General features: G+C 40.8%; 1 protein-coding gene across 1 annotated transcript in view; it reads right to left on the reverse strand.

Moving 5' to 3' along the window:
• Positions 1-25071, reverse strand: part of REV1 (REV1 DNA directed polymerase) — a 4137464-nt gene that overhangs the window by 2783308 nt on the left and 1329085 nt on the right. Inside the window, exon 6 of the mRNA XM_044071967.1 lies at positions 14705-15396. Coding sequence (XP_043927902.1) covers positions 14705-15396 — 692 coding nt within the window. The remainder of the gene's footprint in view (positions 1-14704; positions 15397-25071) is intronic.

The raw sequence follows: 25071 nt of genomic DNA on the forward strand, positions 1-25071 counted from the left end.
TTGGCTTCTGCTCTATGCAGGGGCGGCTCGTGGCATCGGGCTGCCGGACTGCAGCCCCCTCAGCTAGACAGCTGAGTAGTTTATTTTGTTTGTTTAATGTAAAAAAAAAAAAAAAAAAATCTTTTTTTCTATTTTTATACTTTAAATTTCGAGTCCAGACTCGAAATGCATGATCGCATTGCGCTTCAAAGCGCAACAGCGTTTTCTTTTTTTTTAATTCTTGCTGCAATGTTTTCATTGCAGCCCGGAGGAGCAAAGAAGGCATCATTGTGATGCCCAGAACTTCCCAGAAGTCTATGCGGTTTGAGACACAAACCGCATAGATATGGAAGGGGCTTGGACTGAGACGTCCGCAGGCACGTCATGACGTGCTTGCTGGGCAAATGCTGCTGACTGGTTGTCGCTCTCTTCCCGGGCTTTATGTGCTGGGAAAAGAGCGAGAATCAGTCAGTCAGTTTTCGGCATTGGAGTCGGTTGGACCTTATATTTTTTTCCTGCTGTATCAGTATTTAGTTCTTTTGCATTTACTTTAAAACATTTTTTTTTTATTTAAGACATTATTTTTCAAGTAGAGAGCGAGGCTGGTCACGGTGGCGTGGATTTATTTGCATTGCTGCTTGCTTCTTGAATCATCAGGCTGTTCTTGGATCAAAACAGGTGAGTTACTATTTCATTACAATATAAGGTTTCAGAATGACTTTAAATAACAGGCTGCCATTCTAAGAATGTGGCACAGTTTTCAGCAGAAGTGTGAATGGAAGTCCTGTCCAGAAGTAAGTTAAAAAAGGAAAAGAATCATTTATGTTTATATATACGTTTGTTCTCTGTGTACATGGAATGAATCTGTCTGGAGGTTTAGGTGAGCAATTCGCTTGTAAAGTAAACTTGGCTGCACTTTGCTTAACAGTCTCCAGAGTATCTTGAGATATGTTTTTCCCCTTCATATTACTTAAACAGTAACATTGTACACATGTACTTCTTGATATAAAGTTATCCGGGTGCAAGAACAGATTTCTTGACAGTTTGGTTCCAAATCATCATGTACTACATACAGTTAATGTTTTTCTGCCATATATAGGTTTGGAACACAGGATTAGCACTTGAGTGAAGATGGCTAGTAGTTTCTAAAAGTTTCAGAGAGAGAGAGAGACTGTAGCATTTTCAAATAAATTCTGCACATAATAGTTTATTTACATTTCTGGCGTACATTTTAGAGTGAATATGCATTACAATTGTACTACCATAATCGAAAAATATTACTTATTTCCAGATTGTGCAAACACTTTGCCATTGCTTAATTTACAGTTATTTTCTAGATAGGCATATTTCCTTCATACACTTTTCTGGCTGTGTTGGACAATGATTTTTATAAGGCGACTATTTATTGCATTTTCATACTGATTGAAATGAAAACACTGCAAGAACATTTACTAGGAAACTAAATACAAATGAAATGTATATAACTCATTTCAAACATGCTGTATCCTAAAAAAGTTAAAGCAAAAATGAAGTAACATGCAATTTTTGTTTGTAATAAAAACATTGTAAACAAAACAAATCTGATGAAAGAAAATGATAAGCTGACCATCCGTTCATTTCCCATCAAATAGTTAAGCTACTTTTGAAAGCTAGCTTATTTCATTTCTTCCTACTTACAGCTAATATAGTTTATATGGGCCTACTCCAAGTGCTGACATCCTATTAGCTGGTGAATGACTTGGTGCCACTTGCTAAAAAATCAAGTGCTCTAACTTCCACTAGCCCAAGTCTCTCGTGCTTTATAAACCTAGATGGCCCTACCAGAACCCTAACTCTAAACCCTAAAACTCTCACCCAGTTCCTAATTCGAGTCCTCTTTCACTTACCCTAAAACTCCAACCCCCCTTCCCCAAACCTAAATTCCCCAATCATTCCCTAACCCTAAAACTCACTTTCCACTCCATAAACATGAGTCCCTTCCTGCACTGACTCTAAATCTCCCTTGCTATCAGAACTGTGGACTGCTCAAAAAGTATGTTGGTACTGGGAGAATAGGTTATTTGTTTGGGAGTGATGCAAGATTGTTTCCAAGTTAAAAGTATGTACTGTTCTGTGACTGCTCTATTGACAAGAATGCTCACCTAAGCTATTCAGATGGCAGCTGCTTTTATGAATTCAGGGGGTAGCAGCCAGGGGCTAGAGTAGTAGTTTTTAGTTTCTTTAGTTATGTCTTAGTCTGTGTGTGTTGTGTAGCTACAAGCTGAATAACTAAATGGCGTTGCTCTGTTTGGACACTAGCATTGTTTGCTGAGAGAGCCTACGTTATTGTTTGTTTCATTTGGAAGAGGTTAGGACATGTTTTGCTGCCAGGATTGATTGATTAATAGCAGGTTGTGCATCCTTTAATATGATCTTTTTGATAACAGAACAAAATATTATTAAAAATACTAAAAGGCAGAGGCCTATACATGAAGACTAGCAGGCACCGAAGATGTGCTTAAGGGGCTTGCACCTGTGCATCCTGGCTAAAAGTTACCTTCCTTTATATATCATACAGTGATAACAGTACCACCTAGCACTGGGAGGGAATTTGCTGCAGCAGTAGGAAGCATGCATCTTTCTCACATCTTCCTTCTTATGTGCAATATTTAAAAACAGGAGGGACTGGAGATGATAAAATGTTGCTTTTCCCCCTAATAATCCCTCCACAAAATAGCAATTTTGGAAGAAAACATGGAGGGTTTACAATTAAGAAACAACTGTAATCAGTTATAGATTACTTGAAACGCATGTAGATTCTTTTATTTTGTCAGCTGCTCAAGTTAGCAGTACTAATATTCAAGTGTCCCTTCTTTGACAGGTTCCCAGCTGTATTGTGTGGCTATTTTATATTTTTGCATCACATTTGGTCCATTTTTCATAAAACTGTGTTTTTTGGCAAATTAGTGACAAATCACTAAAGACTGAAGTTAGAAAATAATGACAGACATTTCAGTTTTCAGATTTTATACCCTTCAGAAAAGTCATACTAATGCAAGACCTATTCTATTATCTTTCTAAGTTTATTAGAGCAATATTTAAAAATTGTCCTTATTTGTGGGCATTTGTCCCACTTCTCTGTATGGCTTTGTCCAGATTTCTTGCTCTGAGGTTGAGCGGTATGACACGTGTCAGGGCCATCAGTCAGCCAGAGACATTTCAAATTGTGACATACTTGTTGCACCCCACTCCACCATGTACTGACTCTGGATGTGTCCAAGCAAGGCAAGGAGTAGTTATGCAGTGTAAATGTGCAGTGCCTCCCGGCCATCCAAGGTAGACACAAGTACTACAGTGGCTTTTCATCTGTCCTTGATTTTGCAGAAAGGTCTGGTTTCTGTCATATTTTTGTACTGTTGATTTATGCTTATTACTCAAAGTGCCTGTTGCTCTGTGTTTAAGTAGCAATGCTTTAATGACCATAATGTAAGCTTGTCTGAGATCGTAAGATGCAAGTAAGCTTTAATAAGCATACTGTTAAAGAATTGCCAACATTGAAAGCCATTCTGTTGTTGCCATGCAGAGAATACTTGACTAGATAATGTATAAGCCTTGGGTATTAAAGGACAGGATTCCATTATTTTAAAAAGCTCATTACACTTGTTGGAGACTTCCAGTCATCTCTACAGACTTTACCCGTAAACTAAACAGAATGCCAATCATGTGTGGTCCATAACCTGTACAGTAATCCTTTAAGCAATGGTTCTTGAGCTTGTTTCTTGTTTGCTTTTCATTTTTTACTTGCATGTTTTCCCCATGAAACAAGTAGATAGTTGTCAGGCAGCAGGTCTTTTTTGGATAAGAAACATTTTTACAAGTGGGGGCATCACAGATTTCTACTTTCAGCATGTTACTTGGCACTTTAATAAAGCTGAATATAAATTATAATTAGAACTGCAGTGCAAGGAGAAGTGGTTTGAGTTGAGTGCTTCTGGTTTTGCTTGTACTTGATTTTTGACTGGCATTCCAGTAATGTATTTAAAAAGTAATTTATTTTTTCATGCCTCACAACCTTTTGTTTCCATCTAAATATTAAGTAAGCTGTCATGCAGCCAATGCATTGAAATATTTTTATTCTTCTACACTTATTTTTGTCTTGATTGGACTCTCATAATGATGGTTTGCCACCCAGGGCAGCGTATTTAATTAAAGTTAGTTTTTTGTAGTTTTGAACATAGCTCCTCCCCTTTCTGGTTGGCCACACCCCTCCCCCTTGACCCCACCCATTCAGCTGTCTCCTGCAGCCCCCCTTTGATTTGAAGTCACCAGCCGCCACTGGCTCTATGTATGGGTCAGTTGGGAAAGGAATCAGTAACCATCGGGAAAGGTCTTGGGGGGGCACAAAAAAATAAAAAAATTGATTGCACAGCACATAAGCAACTTGCACAGCACATGAACAGTTCACGTAATTTTGTTTTGGTCAGTAAATAACCATACTTATATCACCAAAACAAGTAAACTGCTTTTACATTTGTGGTAAAACATTGCATGAAAGATATTCAGATTGTGTTTAATGTGTGCTGTCAGTTATAAAGAAGAGGGCAGAGGTTTCTTAAAATTTTGTGTGACAGCTCATAATTATCAGCAGTGCTTTTTTATTTATAAACTGGTAGAACTGGTTTTAAATAAACTAAAGTACTGCTTTAGTTTTTTTATAACTAATCTTTTAAATACTAAAACACACACACATCTCTTAAATAGTAAAACACACACACATGACATCTCTTAAATAGTAAAATACACACGCACATCTGTTAAATACTAAAACACACACGCACACACCTACCTCTCCCGTCTACATTCATCTGGCGCGTCCACAGTCCAAACGTCCTCTGCAATTCAAATCCCCGGTAGGCGCGCAAAAGACAAAAAACGTAAATCAATGATCGCACAGACACAGAAGATGAAAACAGGTCGCAAAGACCTGTTGTGTCTGTGCAACTGGAAAGGATGCAATGGGCATTCTTAAAGGGGAACGCCGTAAAAAAAAAAAAAAAAAAAAGTTTTTTTTTTTTTTTAATTAAAATAAAATTAAATTCTCAGCCAGCCAGTTCCAGGGGGGTGCAAGTGCACCCCCTTGCATCTGCCTGCGGGCGCCCTTGCTTGTACCATCACACTCTTTCCAGGAAACAAGGAGATTATTGCGATTTCCAGGCAAGAAGTGTGCCACTGAGCTCTTATCTCACTCAGGAATACTCAGGTCCCAATCCCCCTACCTCCTGAATGAATGAATGAACTGAATGGGTGCAGGAAGAGGAGCAATCAAAAAAGGTCCAGCAGGAGAGCTGAAACAAAAGGGATCAGACTGCATTCCTACTCAAATTCTTTAATCAAGCCTACCTTCTTCCCATCCTAAAAAACAGATTACATTTCATGAAGTAAGTGGCAGCAATATGCAGCTTTACACAAGGACTAGGAGAGATTTTAGTACTTTTCATAGTTTTTGAATATGCCTTATCAGCATCCTGAAGCAAGAAAACCAACTGCTTATTTCCATATGCCTATTAAATGACCGCAAATATAAGCAAGTTTAGTGCCATGATGGTCCCACCAGTGGACTAATGTAGTTCAACAGCAGAGGTAAGAAACAGTTTAGAAGCATTTTAAGCCGAATTAGAAACACCTTTAAAAAATACTTTTCCTGCCCTTAACTGCTTCTATGTTAGTTCTGTCAACATCAGAGAAGTGGGGCTTAAATCATAACTCACATGCCTCAATAATATCTATCAATACTCCTTAACTATTCTGGAAAGATCTCAGCAATCACAGAACACCACATCTCTAAGAGCTACCAAGTTTTCATGCAGGCTTAGCCATCAGACCAAGTTCATGCAGGTTACACCCAAGAAAGTGTCTTTCTGAACATTTCCGGTCCCCCACTCAGACTGGCAAATCATTAAATAAAAACTGCAAAATAGCATCTTTGAAGAACTATATCACTATTCTCAATATCAGACTACTCAAAATCAAAATATTTACATTTAATGCGCATCTCATAGAGGCTTTGCCTTTTGGAAAGTGAGGCAAAGATTTGGGGAAAATTAGTATTTTCAGAAAAACATCAATAAATGTTTAATAATAAAATTCTACAGAAATAACTTCTCTTGCATGTTCCACATCAAATATATCAATCAGAAAAAGTGCAAAACAGAACTTTAAGAGAAACGGTAAGCAGAAAAACTTCAGCAACTAGACAATGTGCACCTGCAGTTTAACACAGTAAGGAGGCTTGACTTTTTTTTCATTAAATGAATCTATGCTGCTATCACTGTAGTCCATAAAATACTTCGGATTAAAAACAATTTTTGGCAAATTGTTTCCCAAAATAAAAGCTCTCCAAAAATGTTACTGAAAGCAGGACATAGAACATTCTCTTAGTATAAAACAATGTAAAAGCTACTTCAAAAAAATGGGTAACTAAGCAGCACCTTCAGAAAGGAGATAAATTTTGATTTTAAATACTAAAAATGCACTGTGTGTTGTTATAAGAACACCTAACAGGAAAAGCACCAAACCAGCAGTAGTAATCCAAAAAGCAGGGCAAAAGAAGGCTTACACACTCCAAAATGCTTTAATTTCATGTAGTACAACTAAAAACTGCTTCAGCCAAATGCAGTACATAAAAAAGCAACACAGCAGTTAAAAATAATCCAAAAAGATAAGTGCTTTCGTTCTACTGACATATAAAAGGAACTTCATCAGATAAATGACCAAACAGCCATTAGGCTTCTTAAATACTCTTAAACCAATCACAGCTAAAATTCAGAACTCACCCTTAATTGCATGAAATAGCCTGACAAAACCAAGCATAGTAAAAGGAACACACACACCTTTTTTTCATTCATAAAAGGAATGTAACAATGTTATACAAACAGTAACATTCTAAGGCTAAAATTCAGCTGAAGAGAAAAAAGATAAATTCTATTTAAAGCTCTTAATTTAAGCAGACATTTTATATTCTCTGCAACATTTAACCCTGTCCAAAATTGTACATCTAAATGAAGCTGCCAAAGCAATTCTGCTTTCTCAAGTAAAAGGGACAAGGCACCTCCCCGTTCTGACATAATTCATGTCTGTAAAACAACAAATTTGAAAACATGACCAGGACTAGCAATAATATGTCTTGCTAAAGCATTTGTTTCTTCCCCTAAACAAATGTCACTAAGGTGCTCACTCATTCTGTTTTTTAATTTGCATTCAGATTTCTCAACATAGAAACATGAACAATGGGAACAAATAGCACAATACACTATCTTACTAGTGTTACAATTAGGTCTACCCTTTATGCTCACCTTACATTTATTACTAAATATTTCACCACTTTCATGAATATAGTGACAAAATACACATGAATCACATTTATACATACAACCTATTTTACAAGTAGGCACAATGTGTTCAAAGGCTGACTTTAAATTTTGTCTTTTTTTATAGCCAAAAATGGGAGAAGCACTCAAACGGTCCCTTAAAGTGTTTTCTCTCTGCAAAATTTCCCAATTCTTATAAAGAATGTTCCTAATCATAATTATGAAAAGTTCTCCGCATCAGTAAACGTTTGGCAGAGGTTTTACGCCGGATGCCCTTCCTGACGCAACCCTCCCCCCATTTATCCGGGCTGGGACCGGCACAAAGAAATGCACTGGCTTGTGCATCCCTAGTGGCTGGGAGGTGATGATTAGTGATCAGCAATATGGTTTCATGCCAGGAAAGAGCACTACAGATGCAATATTTGCTCTGAGAGTGTTGTTGGAGAAATACAGAGAAGGTCAGAAGGAGTTGCATTGTGTCTTTGTGGACTTAGAGAAAGCATATGACTGGGAGCCTAGAGAGGAGTTGTGGTATTGTATGAGGAAGTCGGGAGTGGCAGAGAAGTATGTAAGAGTGGTACAGGATATGTACATGGGTAGTGTGACATTGGTGAGGACTGTGGTGGGAGTGACAGATACGTTTAAGGTGGAGGTGGGATTACATCAAGGATCAGCTCTGAGCCCTTTCTTATTTGCAGTGGTGATGGACAGGCTGACAGATGAGATTAGACAGGAGGCCCCGTGGACTATGATGTTTGCAGGTGACATAGTGATATGTAGTGAGAGTAGGGACCAGGTTGAGGAGACCCTGGAGAGGTGGAGATATGCTTTAGAGAGGAGAGGAATGAAGGTCAGCAGGGCTAAAACAGAATATATGTGTGTAAATGAGAGGGAGGGTAGAGGAATGGTGAGGATACAGGGAGAAGAGTTGGTAAAGGTGGATGAGTTTAAGTACTTGGGATCAACAGTTCAGAGTAATGGTGAGTGTGGAAGAGAGGTGAAGAAGAGAGTGGAGGCAGGGTGGAATGGGTGGAGAAGTATGTCAGGAGTGATTTGTGACAGACGGGTACCAATAAGAGTGAAAGGGAAGGTCTACAAGAGGGTAGTGAGACCAGCTATGTTATATGGGTTGGAGATGGTGGCACTGACAAAAAGGCAGGAGTCAGAGCTGGATGTGGCAGAGTTAAAGATGTTAAGATTTGCACTGGGTGTGACCAGGATGGACAGGATTAGGAATCAGTATATTAGATGGTCAGCTCCGGTTGGACAGTTTGGAGACAAAGCAAGAGAGGCGAGATTACGTTGGTTTGGACATGTGCTGAGGAGGGATGCTGGGTATATTGGGAAAAGGATGCTAAGGATGGAGCTACCAGGTAAGAGGAAAAGAGGAAGGCCTAAGATGAGGTTTATGGATGTGGTGAGAGAGGACATGCAGGCGGTTGGTGTGAAAGAGCATGATGCAGAGGACAGGAAGAAATGGAAACAGATGATCCGCTGTGGCGACCCCTAACGGGAACAGCCGAAAGAAGTTGAATGTTCTTAATCATATAGCTATCATTGCTAAATGAGGAAACAATGACTAATAATAATAAAAAAAAATTCTCATTACCATTTATAATAGGAATATTAACATTATTGCTACCCATTGATGAAACAGAAGAAACTGCCTCAGTCATATCAGTAGGGACCATGCTATTATGCTTATCACCCAAAATGGGTCTAAAATACCCCTAGCTCTCTTTTCAACCTGACTTAGTTCATTAACCATCGAAGTCAGGGTGCCCTCTAGACAAGAACATATTTTTCATTTTGTCAACCTCATTTAAAAATAATGACCACATAGTAACCATTCTCGCCGCTCTAACAAATTGTCCTTTGACAACTGCTCACTTTTGTGTACAAGGATGGTTACTACTAAAGTGTAAGAAGGTATTGGAATATGCCAATTTCCGATACATTTTGGCTACAAATCTATTATTAAAGATGTCCTTAATAATAAGAACATATAGTTAAGCTATTTGGTCTGTATTAACAGTATGGGTAAATTTCAGAAGCGGTATAGTGTTGTTGATCTACTCAACAAGGTCAACAGCAGCTTTACTGGGGCCCTTCCATAAAATAAAAATATCATCCAAAAAGCGGGTACATGACACACAGTAGTTGTACCAATCAGATGGAATAAGAAATCTTCTCTCCCATTCAAGCATCACTATGTTGGCATATAAACAGCCACATGACGACCCCATGGCTACCCCCTCTTTCTGACGGTATAGTTCCTTGTTAAAATAAAATTTGAGTAACACCAATTCTAACAGCTGTTCAAAGGTGTTAATCTGCTGTTGATCTGTACCCTTAAGCCTGAGGTATTCACAGAACCAGTCTTCACCAACATCTTGGGGTATTGACTGAATACAGATCTTTGGCATCAATGGTGATAAACAAAAAATCTGAATCAAAAGATACTGTATCCAATCACCTTAAAAAAAATCCCATGAATCCATACACAAATGTGACTCATTCCTAACTACGTCTTTTAACACAGTGTCCAAGAATTTAGCCAGTGGGTGAGTGATAGACCCTCTAGCATCAACAATTGGTTACATAGGGGGCTGGTTCAGGTCTTTATGAACTTTTTGGTAAACCAAAAATAGTGGGCGTAACCAGGTGTAACACAGATAGTTATACTCGTCCACGGAAATAGACCTGTCAATAAAGATGTCCTGCAAAAAACTTCTAATTCTAGAATATGTGGTATTCAGCTCATTCAATGAACTATGATCATGTTACATTCCTTTTATGAATGAAAAGAAAAAGGTGTGTGTGTGTTCCTTTTACTATGCTTCTTTTTTACTATGCTTGGTTTTGTCAGGCTATTTCATGCAATAAGGGTGTGTTCTGAATGTTAGCTGTGATTAGTTTAAGAGTATTTAAGAAGCCTAATGGCAGTTTGTTCATTCATCTGATGAAGTTCCTTTTTATATGTCAGTGGAACGAAAGCGCTTATCTTTTTGGATTATTTTTAACTGCTGTGTTGCCTTTTTAGGTACTGTATTTGGCTAAAGCAGTTTTTGGCTGTACTACCTGGAATTAAAAGCAGTTTGGAGTGTGGAGGCCTTCTTTTGCCCTGCTTTTTGGATTGTTATAAGAACACATCCAAAACTAGGAATAAACATATAGATTTTTATAAGTGGGAAAATTTTGACTGATTTGCCACAAGCCCACAGGCAGCATTGATAAACAACACAAGGGAACGGAAGGACGAGAGATACTCTGATTATTAAGAGCTATCATGCACTAAGTGAAGTATGTCCACACATCTGAAAGAAAATATAAGTTTTTGCCCCTCATGCCTGCTTACCATCAAGCCACTCCCAGCCCAGATTTGAGCCCTTCATTCTTCCAGACTGAGTATCACCAGCATGGATGTGAAAGTCATCTGAAAGGGCCATCAATCATACAGCCACAAAGGTGTTTTTTAACTTCACTAGCATTTTGGCAATGAAGGTGTAAGAAAAATACCAAACTCCTCTTCTGGGAGGGGGGACATGTGACTCATCACTGTGGCAATTACATCAGAACGTATACTCCCCATGCGCTTGCGATGATGAATAGCACTGAAGGTTGGTAGATGAATGTTCACACCTGTGTGGTCCTTTACATCACTGTCCTCTCCTCCAAGGGAATGTGACACAGGACAGCCTAGAACCATTTCTCCAGGATGGGCACATTCATCTTCCAATGCAGAAGTGATAAATCCATTGTCTGGGTCATAACGATAGATTTACCTCTGTTCGCCAACACAGCTGGCTTCTGAAAGAACAACCACTACACTCCAATAATTTTTTTTGCCCACTTTGCCCCTGCTACTTCCAGATAATCAACCCCCTAACAACCAATTGGCCCATTTGTTGCCCATCATTGGTGAGAGTCAGCTGGGGGGGACCATCATTAAGACAGCAATCATTATTGTTTTTTTAGAATCTCTTGCCTGTAAGCCTTCCCCCCTCCATGCAGTCCAAGCAATAATTCATTGGTAGAATGTGCAATAGCTATTAGTGCTGTACCATACCTCACTTTCATAAGCGTTTGATAAAATCCAGCCAATGCACATGTAGGCCTAGGTAAGCAAACTCACTTCCACTTTGGGCACACTCATCCTCTTCTGACTGTGCCATTAAGCACCTGAGCCACTAATCAAACATGTCAGCTGGGCCATACTTGAGGCTCTGTCCCACTATGCCACCAGTGCAAATGTAATGAAAATATTCCTGAACTATAGCCATAATTGTTTTTTGCTGCCTCAAACGGTTGAAACAGGCTGTTGTCAGAATCCCATGGAGACCACAACAGCCTGCACACATCTACGCCAATCAACTCCTAGGCTACCACTGCTTATGAAAAACAAAACTTGCAGCAATACTACCACAGAAATGGCCAGTATCTTTTATGTAAAATGAGGTGTACAACCAAGGTGGCACCATTTTAAAATGTTATACAATTTTTTGGTATTCTCTTTATCCCTAGAGACAGCCAACAATCATCCCTCCCAAATTCCTGTCAGCTTATCTGTTCCCCCTCAGGGTGAGATCTAGTCATGGAACGCCATCATCTGGGCAGCTATCATTTTTTTTTTAAAATAACCCAAGTCCCTCTATCTAGTCCCTACATGTGCTCAAGTATGTGATGGCCTACTTCAATTTTTCCCTCCAACACGCACATGCAAGCCTTCGTACACCCCCACCCTGTGGCTTCTGTGTAAATGGTGCCTGACAGAGCCAATCACACATGCTTCCTGCTGTCACCATCCTGCAACAATCAAAATGAAAGTATGCTGCATTGCCCCCCCCTCCCCCCGGATGAGTGAACAAGTGTTGGGTACTTACTGCCAACTTTCTGATCGACTACTCCAGTTCCTGGGCTGCTAACTGAACCAAGATTATCCAGCAAATTGGGGGGGGGGGGTTATCTCTCCATGACATGCAGCCAGGTTCAATGTTGTTGTTGTCTTTCGGGTTTTCCTGGTTAGGGGTTGCCACAGCAGAACTCAGGTCCGCTAATGATTGGCAGTAGATTTTCACGAACGCCGAGGTGCCAGCTCGACATTCAACCTTCAACGAAGACATGCCCATTTACACGTCTTTTGAATGCCCACCCAACCACGGGGAGGACATGCAGAGCCAGCTTCAATACTGTAACTTAATTTTTGTTTAAATGAAAGTAACCACCACCCCAAGAGAATATCTAAAAAGTACAGTTTTGTACCTACCATAAATGTAGATGTTCGAAGATCCACATTGCTGCAGTCCTTACACTTGGGTAGTCCGCTGTCCCTGGTCGGCCCGAATACCAAAGTATAAGGCTGACGTCGGTCAAGGCGCATTAGTCTGACGTCAGGACGTCAGGGTACAAATGCGCATGACCGACGTCATATCCTCAGTCTTTTCTTGCCCCAGATGTCAGAAGACCCTAAAAAGGTAAGACCAAAACCAAAAAACCAACACACCAAACACCCCTGCACCAAATATATGTACAGAATATACAAATTTACAAAGGTACAACCCAACCCACACAACCACCCCTAAACACAGAGGGGAAGGAGGGAGGGTAAATTGGACTGCAGCAATGTGGATCTTCGAACATCTACATTTATGGTAGGTACAAAACTGTACTATGTTCTTCATCTCACATTGCTGCAGTCCTTACACTTGGGTAGAATCCCAAAGCAGAGGTAAGGGAGGATGGCAAATCATAACGGAGCAGGAGCTGCCAAAATGCCCTGTAAAATAGCAGTGGCAAAACCAGCCCTAGATTTAGAGTAGAGAGGAAGGTGGTAATGCTTAGAGAAAGTATGCACTGAACTCCAAGTAGCTGCCTCCAAAATATCCTTAGTTGCCACCCCCCTTAGAAATGCTGTTGAAGTGGCAGTAGCCCTAGTGGAATGAGGCCTAATCCCAGCTGGACCTGCCTCTGGGAGAAGCCTTGGAAACAGAAGGGGAGGGCCTAACCACCTTAGGAAGGGAGGGGAGAACAGCTACCTGAGAAGCCCCTTCAGCCTGGCCTACCTCCTGAGAGGACACATCTTGTAATAATAAAGTCTCTCCCTGGGACTCCAAAGAAACTTCAGGCTGAACCTCCGGCTCCACCGAGCCCTCTAAAGAACCGGCGTCCGGGACGGACGGTTCTTCTAACCTAGACTTTGCTGCTTTGTCCTTGCGCTTTTTCGACGAAGCGGGCGTCGGAGCATCCGACGGCATTTTATAATTGCACCGCTTCCCAAAGACTAACCTGGCACAATCCAATCTTCTCTTTATAGTGCGTTTGTTAAATCTAGCACAAGAGCGACACCCAACAACGTCGTGCTCAGGCCCTAAACAAGGTATACACAAGGTATGATAATCCCTATGAGGTATCTGTTTCCCACAAGAAATACAGTTATTCACTTTTTCTGACATCCGGTAAAATACTGAGGCAAGAAAAAACTAAAATATTCCCCAACGGGGTACTTAGCCAACTTTGATTCGGTCTGAAACTCCGACTTCGGAAAATTTCAGAACGCCAACCTGCACTTGCAACGTTGCTTCTGCATCGGACCATGCAGCAAAAAAGACTGAGGATATGACGTCGGTCATGCGCATTTGTACCCTGACGTCCTGACGTCAGACTAATGCGCCTTGACCGACGTCAGCCTTATACTTTGGTATTCGGGCCGACCAGGGACAGCGGACTACCCAAGTGTAAGGACTGCAGCAATGTGAGATGAAGAACATCATGTACATGTTTATCTAAGAAAACCAAATGTACTGTTATAAAAGCACTTCCCCACAAAAGCATAACTGCTTAATTGTATTCAAAACCACAGCAAACAAAAGCAAATATACATCATAAACCTCAGAGCACATTTTTTCGGTGATATAGCATATATGATTAAGCCTGGTCCTGGAAGCAGCCTGCGCTATTTTTATTCCTAAGCTTAATGTTGGAAATGTTTCTGTACCACCACGCTACTTCAGCAAGGCTTTTACAAACAGTTTCTGTACCCCTGCAGTGGTATACATACCATGCAACTTTCATTCACCGGAAATTAATCTGCCAGTAATGAAGCTTACACTTTTCTTTAGACATTTATGGATGTGGAGTCAAGAAACTATCACATGGTTTATTACATATTACTGTTCTGGCTGTTTAATCTACTGTCAGTGAAAACATTGATGAGTAAATCACTATCAGTGAATTCATTGGATAATGTTTTACTTGCCTGATTAAAGAACACTAAAATACAAGTGTCTGACTGGTAACAAAATAATAGCAGGTAGTCTCAATGATGAAATAGTAACAAGGCTTCAAGATAAAAGATCAGAAAAACTGATGGGACAATTTACCTGTTTTATAAATGGAAGTGGGAGAATACATCCTCCCTCCTATAATTCTTTTTAATTTTTCCCTTCCAGGAAAAGCACCACTGCTTTGCTTCTTTAAAGTATTGACAAATCTGGTAAATTCACTCTTCCATGTTGATATATGGTGCAGTCTGGAATAAGAATAAAATTGTGAAATAAATCCTCGGTCCATGGGTCTTGGCAAAGAAACCATCTTACTAGGAGAGTGCTCTGAAGTGCTTTTTGTGCTCAAAGGACTCTGATAGGAAGAAATGGAAGCACTAATTATTTTATTTTTATTGTGTAGTAAGAAGGGTGGATTGCTTGCAGTCTGATCAGAATTACAAATGAAGTTGTCGCTTTTTTTATAACAGTGCTGCTGCCCGCTGCAACACCTGTTGCTCGCCTGCTCATCTTCTTCCAACAAATTATCTTGAGAAAAGACATCCATATCACCAGTTTCTTTTAAGTGCTCTTGCTTCTCTAAGGCAACATTAGAATTATGAATTTGTTTATTAAAATGTGCAATATTATCTTCGTAACAAAGCATATTCTTGCAAATTGGAAAAACTTGCTCAGATTTCACTGCTTCAAAATCCTTGTCATTATCCCCTTCCTTTTCTTCATGGCAGCTGTTCAGCCCACTGGCTCTAAGCTCGCAACCAGTGTTAACTTCTTTACTTCCTGCAACATTCCTAAAACAAAATAAATGTGTGTAAATGAATAATTCTCTGTCCACTTTTGCGTGTGTATGTGTGTAAATAAACACATTCATTTTACATTCACTCTTACCCCATCCCCCCCTTAGGAATGCCAGCATTCATTTCTCAAAGAAACAATAATAAACTGTCTTCTATAACTCGCAACTGGATTATTAATGCATACAGTAAAAGCTCTGCGAAGGTAAAGGTTATACTAGCCCATTTAGGACTGTAGACTTGCACTTAATATCTTATTAGTAAAGGCTTTCTAATAGACATAACAGCATAGCAAGCACCATTTCAAAATCAAGTATACAAGAAGTAATTAAAATGTCAGATTCAAAGCAGTATAATTTTAAAACACCGAAACAAGATTTTAGCCATTTCAATATGCTGATCTACACATTAGAAAAGATACTACAGAACCCTTCTTAATTGTTTTGTTAAGACTAGACAAAATATAAAATAATTCAGATGTGGAAATAACTGATACATGTTACAGGGTGGTAAACCAAAAATGTGACCTTTGTTAAACTACAACTGATAGTGTGCAGAGCGTATATTAGCTGAGGTTGCATGTGACATGAAGAGAACTGCCATAATCCAGAATGAAAGCCTCCACACATTACGAAAGAAACAGGCTTGCATAATTTTCCCTGAGTGAAGACCGTGATTAAGAGCACATATCATGGATGCAAGCAGATACACTAACCAAACTGACAATGCTGGGTATGCAGATGTTGTTTCCAAATACCTCTGAAATAAGACTCATAAGAAATCCTGCTTTAGGCACACACCTGTTCCCTGACCCTGTACAACCAGGTACACTGCAAAAACAAGGAATAATAACTATAAAACAGTAACATAGTTTTCAGCTAAAGCAAATAAAAGTACAGTTGTGTACACTTACCATAAATGTAGATGTTCGAGTGTCTTCACTGTTGCAGTCATGACTGTAGGGTTCTCCCCTGTCGGCAGGCAGTCCTCGGTCGGCCAGAATCCCAAAGTCTGGGTCCGGCATCGGCTGTTCAGCCACGCTCCCTGACGTCAGAGCGCCAGGAGTACAAAGCTGACAGCCGATGTCATGTTCTCCAGTTTTTCTTGCCCCAGATGTCAGGAGTCCCAAAATGAGTAAGGTCCCATATCCTTTGCAAATACATCTCAGAAGAATGGTGAAAAAAGGAACCACACAAAAGTAAAAATAAGAGGGGACAGGAGGGAGGGAAACCCAGACTGAAACAGTGAAGATACTCGAACATCTACATTTATGGTAAGTGTACACAACTGTACTATGTTCATCGTGTTTCACTGTTGCAGTCATGACTGTAGGGTAGAATCTCAAAGCAGAATGAAAGGGAGGTGGTCATAAAGTAGATGGGGCGGCTAAAAGGCCCTGCAAGACTGCAGAAGCAAAGCCTGCCGTAGACTTAGAGTAGAGAGGTAAATTGTAGTGCTTTGAAAAAGTATGCACTGAACTCCAAGTTGCAGCTTCCAAAATGTCTTTGGTAGGAACTCCCCTGAGGAAGGCAGCTGAAGTGGCAGCAGCTCTGGTGGAATGAGTCCGTAAACTCCCAGGGATTTGCTTTCCATGGTGTGAATAACAAAATCTGATTCCATGAGCAATCCATTTAGAAATGGTCTGTTTTGAAATGGCTTTACCTTGGGAACTTGAAGCATAAGAAACAAACAATTGCTCTGATTTCCTGATGTCCTTGGTTCTGTCCAGGTAAAAACGTAGTTGTCTGTGTACATCCAAGGAATGCAAGATCCTTTCCCCCTTATTTTGAGGACTGGGGAAAAAAGTTGGCAAGTGAATAGTTTGATTTAAAGCCACTTTGGAAACCACCTTAGGCATGAAAGTAGGATTAGTCCTTAAAGACACCCTGTCTTGATGAAAAATAATATAAAGTTCCACAGCCATGAGAGCTTGCAACTCTGAAACTCTCCTGGCAGAGGTAAGAGCTAATAGGATGGCTGTTTTCCAAGATAAAAACTTGATGTCAGAAGAGGCAGCAAGCTCAAATGGAGGTAAGGTGAGCTTTTCCAAAACATAGTTGAGATCCCAAGCAGGAATGGGAGGAGATCTAGGAGGTCTTAAGTTCTTAGCTCCTCTGAGAAACTGTCTCATGAGCTGGTGGGAAAAGATTGGAGGGTCTGTATTGTAATAAGCGGAAATAGCAGAGGCATGTATCTTAATGGAAGAGAAAGAGAGACCCTTATGTAAGAGATCTGTCCGGTAAAGTAAAATCAAAGGAATGTTAGAAAGAAGAGGATCAGAATCCTGAGCCTGCATCCAGGAACAAAATCTTTTCCATTTTCCTGCATACGATTTTCTAGTGCTAGGACGTCTGGCTTCCAAAATGACATCCATAACCTGCTTGGGTAGGAGAGACTGAATCAAAGACCCTGGATTAACCAGGCCGCCAGGCTGAGAGTTCTGACAAGGGAGTGTAGAACCTGACCCTGGTGTTGGGACAGAAGGTTCGGAGTCTGTGGTAAAACCCAAGGGGGCTCCAGACATAGGTTTTTCAGAGTTGGGTACCAAAACTGTCGAGGCCAATTTGGGGCCAGCCAGATTATCATCTTGGGCTTGTCCTGTTTGATCTTTAATAATATCCGTGGAAGAAGAGGAAGAGGCAGAAAGGCATATCCCAAGAGGTTTCTCCAACTGAATGATAGTGCATCCACTTTCCAAGCTTGTTCGTGGAAAGCCCTGGTGCAAAAAATCTGTAGTTGATGATTGAGGTGGGATGCAAAGAGGTCGATGTGAGGACATCCCCAGACTGCTGTTATCATCCTGAATATTTCGGTGTCCAGCATCCACTCATGTGGGTCCGAAAGGTTTCTGCTCAGACTGTCTGCCAGGAAGTTTTGCTTCCCTGGTAGAAACTGAGATTGAAGGTCCAGATTGCAAGCTAGAGCTGTGTTCCATAGATCCATGGCTAGTCTGCAAAGGGGGTAGGAATGAGATCCCCCTTGCTTGTTTATGTACCACATAACTGTGGTGTTGTCTGTCCGTATCAGTAGTTGTCCTGGTTGTAGAAGATTCCTGAAGGCCAATAGAGCTTTCTGAACGGCTAACATTTCCTTTAAATTGATAAGCAGGTGCTTCTGATCCTTTGTCCAAAGGCCCTGCAGACAGTTGCCCTGAAAATTGGCTTCCCATGCATAATCCGAGGCATCCGTGGTTAGTATCTGAGTGGCAGGAGGCAGACAGAAGGGTTTCCCTTTGTTTAGAGTACATGCCTTGGACCACCAAAGGAATTCCTTTTGAAGACAAGGCAGGACGGAGATCAGTATGTCTAAACTGTGGCAATGCTGAGACCAAACACTTTTTAGGTACCACTGTATTTTCCTCATATGTAGTCTTGCATACGGTATGACAAGGATGCAGGAGGCCATGTAACCCAAAGCCTGCAGGAATCTCCTTGCAGATAGCTGAGTTAAAGTTGCCAAGGTTTTGAAAGTTGAAGCCAGCTGTAACTGTTTTTCAGACGTCAGAAAAATGCCATGGGTTGTTTGTGTTAGGCCCAGAAAAATTATCTGTTGTGAGGGTGTCAAATTTGACTTTTTTACGTTTACAGTGAATCCCAGGAACTTGAGAAGATTCTGAACAAACTGTAGATGCTGGAGTAAGACCTCCTTGCTGTCTGCCTGAATAAGACAGTCGTCCAGATAAGGGTAAATTTGAATTCCCTTGAGTCTGCAATAAGCTACTACTGGAGCCAGGCATTTGGTGAAGACCCTGGGCGCAGTAGACAATCCAAAGGGCAGCGCAGAGAATTGAAAGTGCCTCAATCCGGCCTTGAACCTGAGGAATTTTCTGCGTTCCTGCCTGATGGGAATGTGTAAATATGCCTCCTTTAAATCCAAAGTTACCATCCATGCATTTTTGGTCAGCATTGGAAGTAGCTGCTGTAGATTAAGCATCTTGAATTTTGTTATATCTAGAAAAGTGTTCAAGACTGACAGATCCAGAATGGGTCTCCATGAATTTTGCTTCCTGGGGACTAGAAAGAGCCTTGAGTAAAAACCTTGTCCCATCTCTGAAAGTGGAACTAGTTCTATGGCTTTCATAGCCAAAAGAGCTTCCACCTGGTTTAAGGCCTCTGTCCATTGATGTTTTGGAAGATCTGGCCATCCGCTTGGCCTTGGTAGGGTATGAAAATGGAATTTGTAACCACTTGAAACCACATCCAGAACCCACTTGTCTTGGGTTATATGAGTCCACTTTAGGTGAAAAAGAGAAAGTTTTCCTCCGAGAGGGGCTTCCAGGCAAGAAGTTCCTGCAGCCCAACAGAGGGAGTCATTGAGTCTGTTTCCTATGAGCTTGCGACCTGTCCTCTCCTCCCCTAGGGGTGGAAGCAGTCCACTGTCTTGGTCTACAAGAGGCTTGTGTTTGAGGCCTTCCTCGGGAGCGTCTGTATCTACCCCTCTGAGGCCTGTCTGAATTGGGAAAGGACCAATTTTTTGTAGGCCAATTCCTGCTAAATCTGGGTGGCTGTACTTGTAAGAAATCTTTAACTGTTTGCATGGATTTTGCCTTGTCCTCCATCTTTTTAATCACCTCTTCAGCTTTAGATCCAAACAAAACATTATGCTTAACAGGAGCATCTAATAATTTAGCCTTTACTTGATCTGGCAAATTTTGTTCCTTTAACCATGCATGCCTTCTAATTACTGTGCCAGAGGCAGCAGCCATACAAGAAGCCTCCAAGGCATCAAATCCACAGTGTACACCATGCTTCCCAACTTGTTCAGTGGCATGCATTAAGTCATGTAATTCCTTATCATCTGCACAGGCGGAAATGAAGTTAGCTTTTGTTTTAAAACAGACAGGAGAAATTGCTGGTATTTCAGCATATGAAACTGACAGTTTAAAGCCCTAATAGATAAAGTAGCAGAAGTGTACACTTTTTTGCCCCATCTTTCTAAAGATCTGGAATCCTTCTCAATGGGAATGGGGTTTTTAGCAGAAGCGGCCTTAACTCCCTTAGGACCCTGAGAAATGGTTTCAGGGTCAGCAGTAGGATTCTCGTATAAAAACTGGTGGGAATCAGGAACCCTGTAATATCTGTCAGGCTTAACAGGAGCAGGAGGAAAAGAGTCTGGGGTTAAGTTAGCCTCCGAAAAAGCATCATCCACGATATCCAAAATAGGAGGAATAGCCAGGGGCCTATGTTGGGAAGAAGAAAATCCCTTAGTCTTTTCTTAGATTCCGAATACTCCTGCCCTTCCCAGTGGAAATGTTCCCTCATTTCATGCAAAGTTTCCCCAAAAGAGAAATCCTCAGGGGGAGAAGCTGAAGGAATGGATTCCTCAGCATCAGAATCCTCATAAGGAGGGAAAGAATATTTCTGGTCAGAAGAAGAAACTGAAGAAACAGAAACCTGATCAGAGGATTCATAATAATCTTCCTGCCTTGGCCTTTTATATGGAGGGGGATGTGAACCCCTAATCATAGTAAGTAAGTCCTCAGCCATCTTAAGTAACTGTTTCTGTGACTTGGGAGCCGGATCAGAAGAAGCCTGTGTTGCAGTCTTAGATTTGGAAGGAGTCTTTGCCTTTGCCTTTATTAGAAGCTGAGTAGGCCTGAAAACCCCTTCGGAAGCCAGTACCTGCACAGCGGCTCCGGACCCATCCGAAGGAGCATTGTCCGAAGGTCCTGCAACAGAAATATTCAAAGGCCTAGTTGGCTGCTCGTGGGAGTCCGTTTCGGCCATCGGTTCCGAAATGGCCGACGACAGGGGCTGCAAAAGCACCTCACTGACGACGGCCGAACCTGAAGCTGGCTCTGCTTGTACGATATCGTCAGATTTGGACCTCGGAGGCCTGTCTTTGTCCTTGCGTCATTTGTGAACTCCGGTAGCTGGAACCGTATCCGACGACATTTTATAATTAAAACGCCTACCAAAGTAATGAAATGCAAAATCGTACCTTCGTTTAATTGTACGTTGATTGAATCTAGCACAAAACCGACAACTAGCTACGTCGTGGTCAGGGCCTAAGCAAGGAATACAGTAAGAATGTAAATCCTTATGAGGTATTTGCTTCCCACATGAAATACAATTATTAACTTTTTCTGACATCGGACTGGAGCAAGAAAAAAATTTCCCCAACGGGGTACTTAGCTTTGAGTAGGAGAAGAAAGTCTTCGGACTGAAGTTTGTTCAGGAAAAGATTGTCAGGAGTCAGCCGAACGGCACTTGCTAACTGCTATCACCGCACGGCAAGAAGGACTGGAGAACATGGTGTCGGCTGTCAGCTTTGTACACCTGGTGCTCTGACATCAGGGAGCGTGGCTGAACAGCCGACGCCGGACCCAGACTTTGGGATTCTGGCCGACCGAGGACTGCCTGCCGGCAGGGGAGAACCCTACAGTCATGACTGCAACAGTGAAACACGATGAACATCTGGAAAAATACAACTGCAGAAGCAATTTATAATTTACTAGTGTCACAAAACTTGTAGAATGAGTGCAACCATAAAGTTTTTGTAAGACCACTTTTGTCTAAGTACTGGTGAATAAGAGCAAGCATGTAGAATTTTGTTTAATCTCCATTAAAAGGAGCCCAGGCATGCAGTCAACGCTAGGTATGTGCCCCAGTTGTGAAATATTGTACCCTGATGAGTACCCCAGTAAAAAAAAAAAAAAAAAAAAAAAAAAAAAAAAAAAAAAAATCCAAAGCATCAACGATTTTTTTTTCATTTTCTTTAGCAACCAATCTTAGTACTTTGAGTCAGCAGTCTCTAGTAACTTAATATGACTAGAGTTGGGAGAGTGGCCTAATGGTTAAGGTGTTTGCCTTACAAACACAAGGTGCAGGGTTTGAGTCTCACAAGGAATAATTGGCTTGGCTTAAAAAAATAATGGCTTGCAAGGGCAGTTAGCTTAGTACTAATCTATGAATGTCTACTTGCAACTCTGCACTCTAAGTGCCTGCAATCAAGCTGCCTTTAGTGCTTTCTCAGCAACTTCTAATTAAGCAACGACTACAGATTGCAAGGAATTTAAGAGCTGTGGAGCATTTCTACTTTGCAAGTAAATGTATTTTGTACTGAATACTGGTAGGAAAGCAAGCTAAAACTATGGGCAGTGGTAACAGTAGATACTGTGAACAGCAGAATATGCATTTTAAAAATGTACTTTTACCACAACATTGAGCTGGTGGTTACTGGTTACCTTTTTATTTTATTTTACATTTGTTGACCGGGATAGTCCGACTGGATGCATGTCCATTTTCAGCGGAGGCCCGGGGAGAAAAGCTCCAAGGGTAAGCAGATACAGCATTACATAATACCACAGCATTACATATTACAAACACACTATTTACAGAGATTACATAAGTAAGCAAGTTAAACAAGTTCCACAGGTTACAGCAGTTAGTCCTGAGCACAAGTCAGGATTAAATTAAATTACACAGTAAACTGGTTAACAGATTTTTACACATTCGAGTTAGCCAGGCTTGATACATTGACATAGCCAGTTAAGTGACAAATGTTGTTTGAGTCTAGTTTTAAATTGACCTAAGGTGGAAATTAAAGTAATATCAGCTGGAAGATAGTTCCAGGATCTACTTACAGAGTTTGCAAAGAGAATCACCGGCTGTGTTATTAATTTTGCTAGTCTGAATTAGTAGTTTGTTAGAGGATCGAAGCGGTCTAGGATTGTTATAGGGGGTGATAATATTTTTAAGTGCAGAAGTATTGTCCGGATTATAGAGGATTTTATAGGCCATAATCAGTTGGTTATACTGGATTAGGCTAGGTAGTTCAAGCCAACCAAGCTGATTTAGACTGATGCAATGATGTGTCCTAAAAGGCAGCCCAGTGGCAAACCTGGCAATGTGGTTGTAGCAAATTGAGAGTTTGTTAAGGACAGTCTTGTTCAAATTCGAGAGTAGAGGGGATGCATACAGAAGGGTTGAAAGAAGGTGAGAGCGAGCTATGGCAATTTTAGCTGGAGGGGTTAGGAAGGCTTTTATTCTGTAAAGTGACCCTAGTTTTTATTGATGGTTTTGATAGTTTGGTTAACATGTAGGTCAAATTTGAGATTATTGTCTATGATGACACCTAATAGTTTTGTAGATGGGTCAGGGGAGATTATTGTGCCATCATTTGATTTTATGGTAAAGGTGAAAGCGGTAGACCTACATGTTGGTGAAAATAACAGCATTTTAGTTTTTTTGGGGATTTAGGATCAGACGATGTTCAGAAAGCCAGTCTTCTATTGTATTAAAGGTGGTCTGGGTAGCTGACCATAACTCTACTGGAGATGTGGCTGAGCAAATCAGAGTAGAGTCATCAGCATATTGGATACAGCTGACTTTTGGGATGACGGTCGTTAATGAAGATGGAGAACAGCAAGGGCCCTAGTATAGAGCCTTGTGGTACTCCAAGGGTGTTAGGTAGAAGGTTAGAGAGTTTGTTCTGCCAGAGGACAGCCTGCTGTCGACCATTCTGGTAGGACTGAAACCATTGGAGGGCTCCAGTATCTAAACAGAATGTTTGCAGGGTGTGGATTAAAAGTTGGTGATCAACCATATCGAATGCCTTGGAAAGATCCAAAAAGAGGGCTGAGGATATATAATTATTGTTGCGATTATGGTTTATGGTGTTAGTAAACGCTAGGAGGGCTGAAGTAGTGCTGTGGTGAGGACGGAAGCCATGCTGAGCGTCTGCCATAAGGCGATTTTGGATTAGGTGGTGCATGAGTTGTCTATGAATACATTTTTCCATAATCTTTGCAAGTGGAGAGAGTATAGCTATTGGCCTATAACTGGAGAATTCAGTAGAGCTGTCTCCTTTGTGAAGTGGGACTACATAGGATATTTTCCAGATGGTGGGAATTTTAGCTTCTACTACGGTTCGATTGATTAGTATTGAGACGGGGTAAGCAATAGCATCAGCTGATTTTTGAAAGTACTCGGCAGGGAGTTGATCAGCAGAAAGTGTAGTGAGTTTTAATTTTTTGATCAAGGTACGGATAAGTGAAGTGGCGACTGGTTGGAAGCTGAACGCAAGTAGGTTTCTAGGGGTGCTACTTTCAGGACCAGGGGAGCTAGGAGGTAGTTGGCTAGCTAGGGCTTGAATTGTCTCAGTAAAGAATTGGTTAAAACTATCAGAAACATCTTCAGGGGTTTTATCAATAGTAGCAGCAGGGATTGAGGTTGAAGTTTGTCCAGGATGTAGTAGATTATTTAAACCTGCCCAAAACTTCTGAGGGTTATTTTGATTAACTGTCTGTAAATTACAGTAGTATTGTTTTTTGTCTTGTAAAATTGATTTTTTGGTTTCGTTCCTGGATTGCCTGTATTTAATGTGATCTTGAGGGTCTTTAGAAGAACGCCATAAAGCCCATGCTTTGTTTCTAAGGGTAATTTTGAGTTTAGACTCTATAGAAAGCCATGGTGCAGTTTTTGCCTTGGTTCTCTTTGAACGAACAGGTGCATGCAAATCAAGGATATCAAGGAATTTGTTGTTAAAGTATGCTACTGCTTCCTCTAAGGGGAGATGTTTTAGAATAGACCAATTACATGAGTTTAGTTCTTGTTGGAATTTGGCAGGGTCAAAGTTTTTATTGTTTCTAACCTTTCTGAGTAAGAGTTGTTGGGAATTAATGGTTTTGTGCTTAATTACATGTGAGAAGGTGATCGCTTAGGCCATTAA

This window comes from Protopterus annectens, chromosome 5.part0 (assembly GCF_019279795.1).
Source record: "Protopterus annectens isolate FY-2018-M chromosome 5.part0, PAN1.0, whole genome shotgun sequence".
NCBI classification, from domain to species: domain Eukaryota; kingdom Metazoa; phylum Chordata; order Ceratodontiformes; family Protopteridae; genus Protopterus; species Protopterus annectens.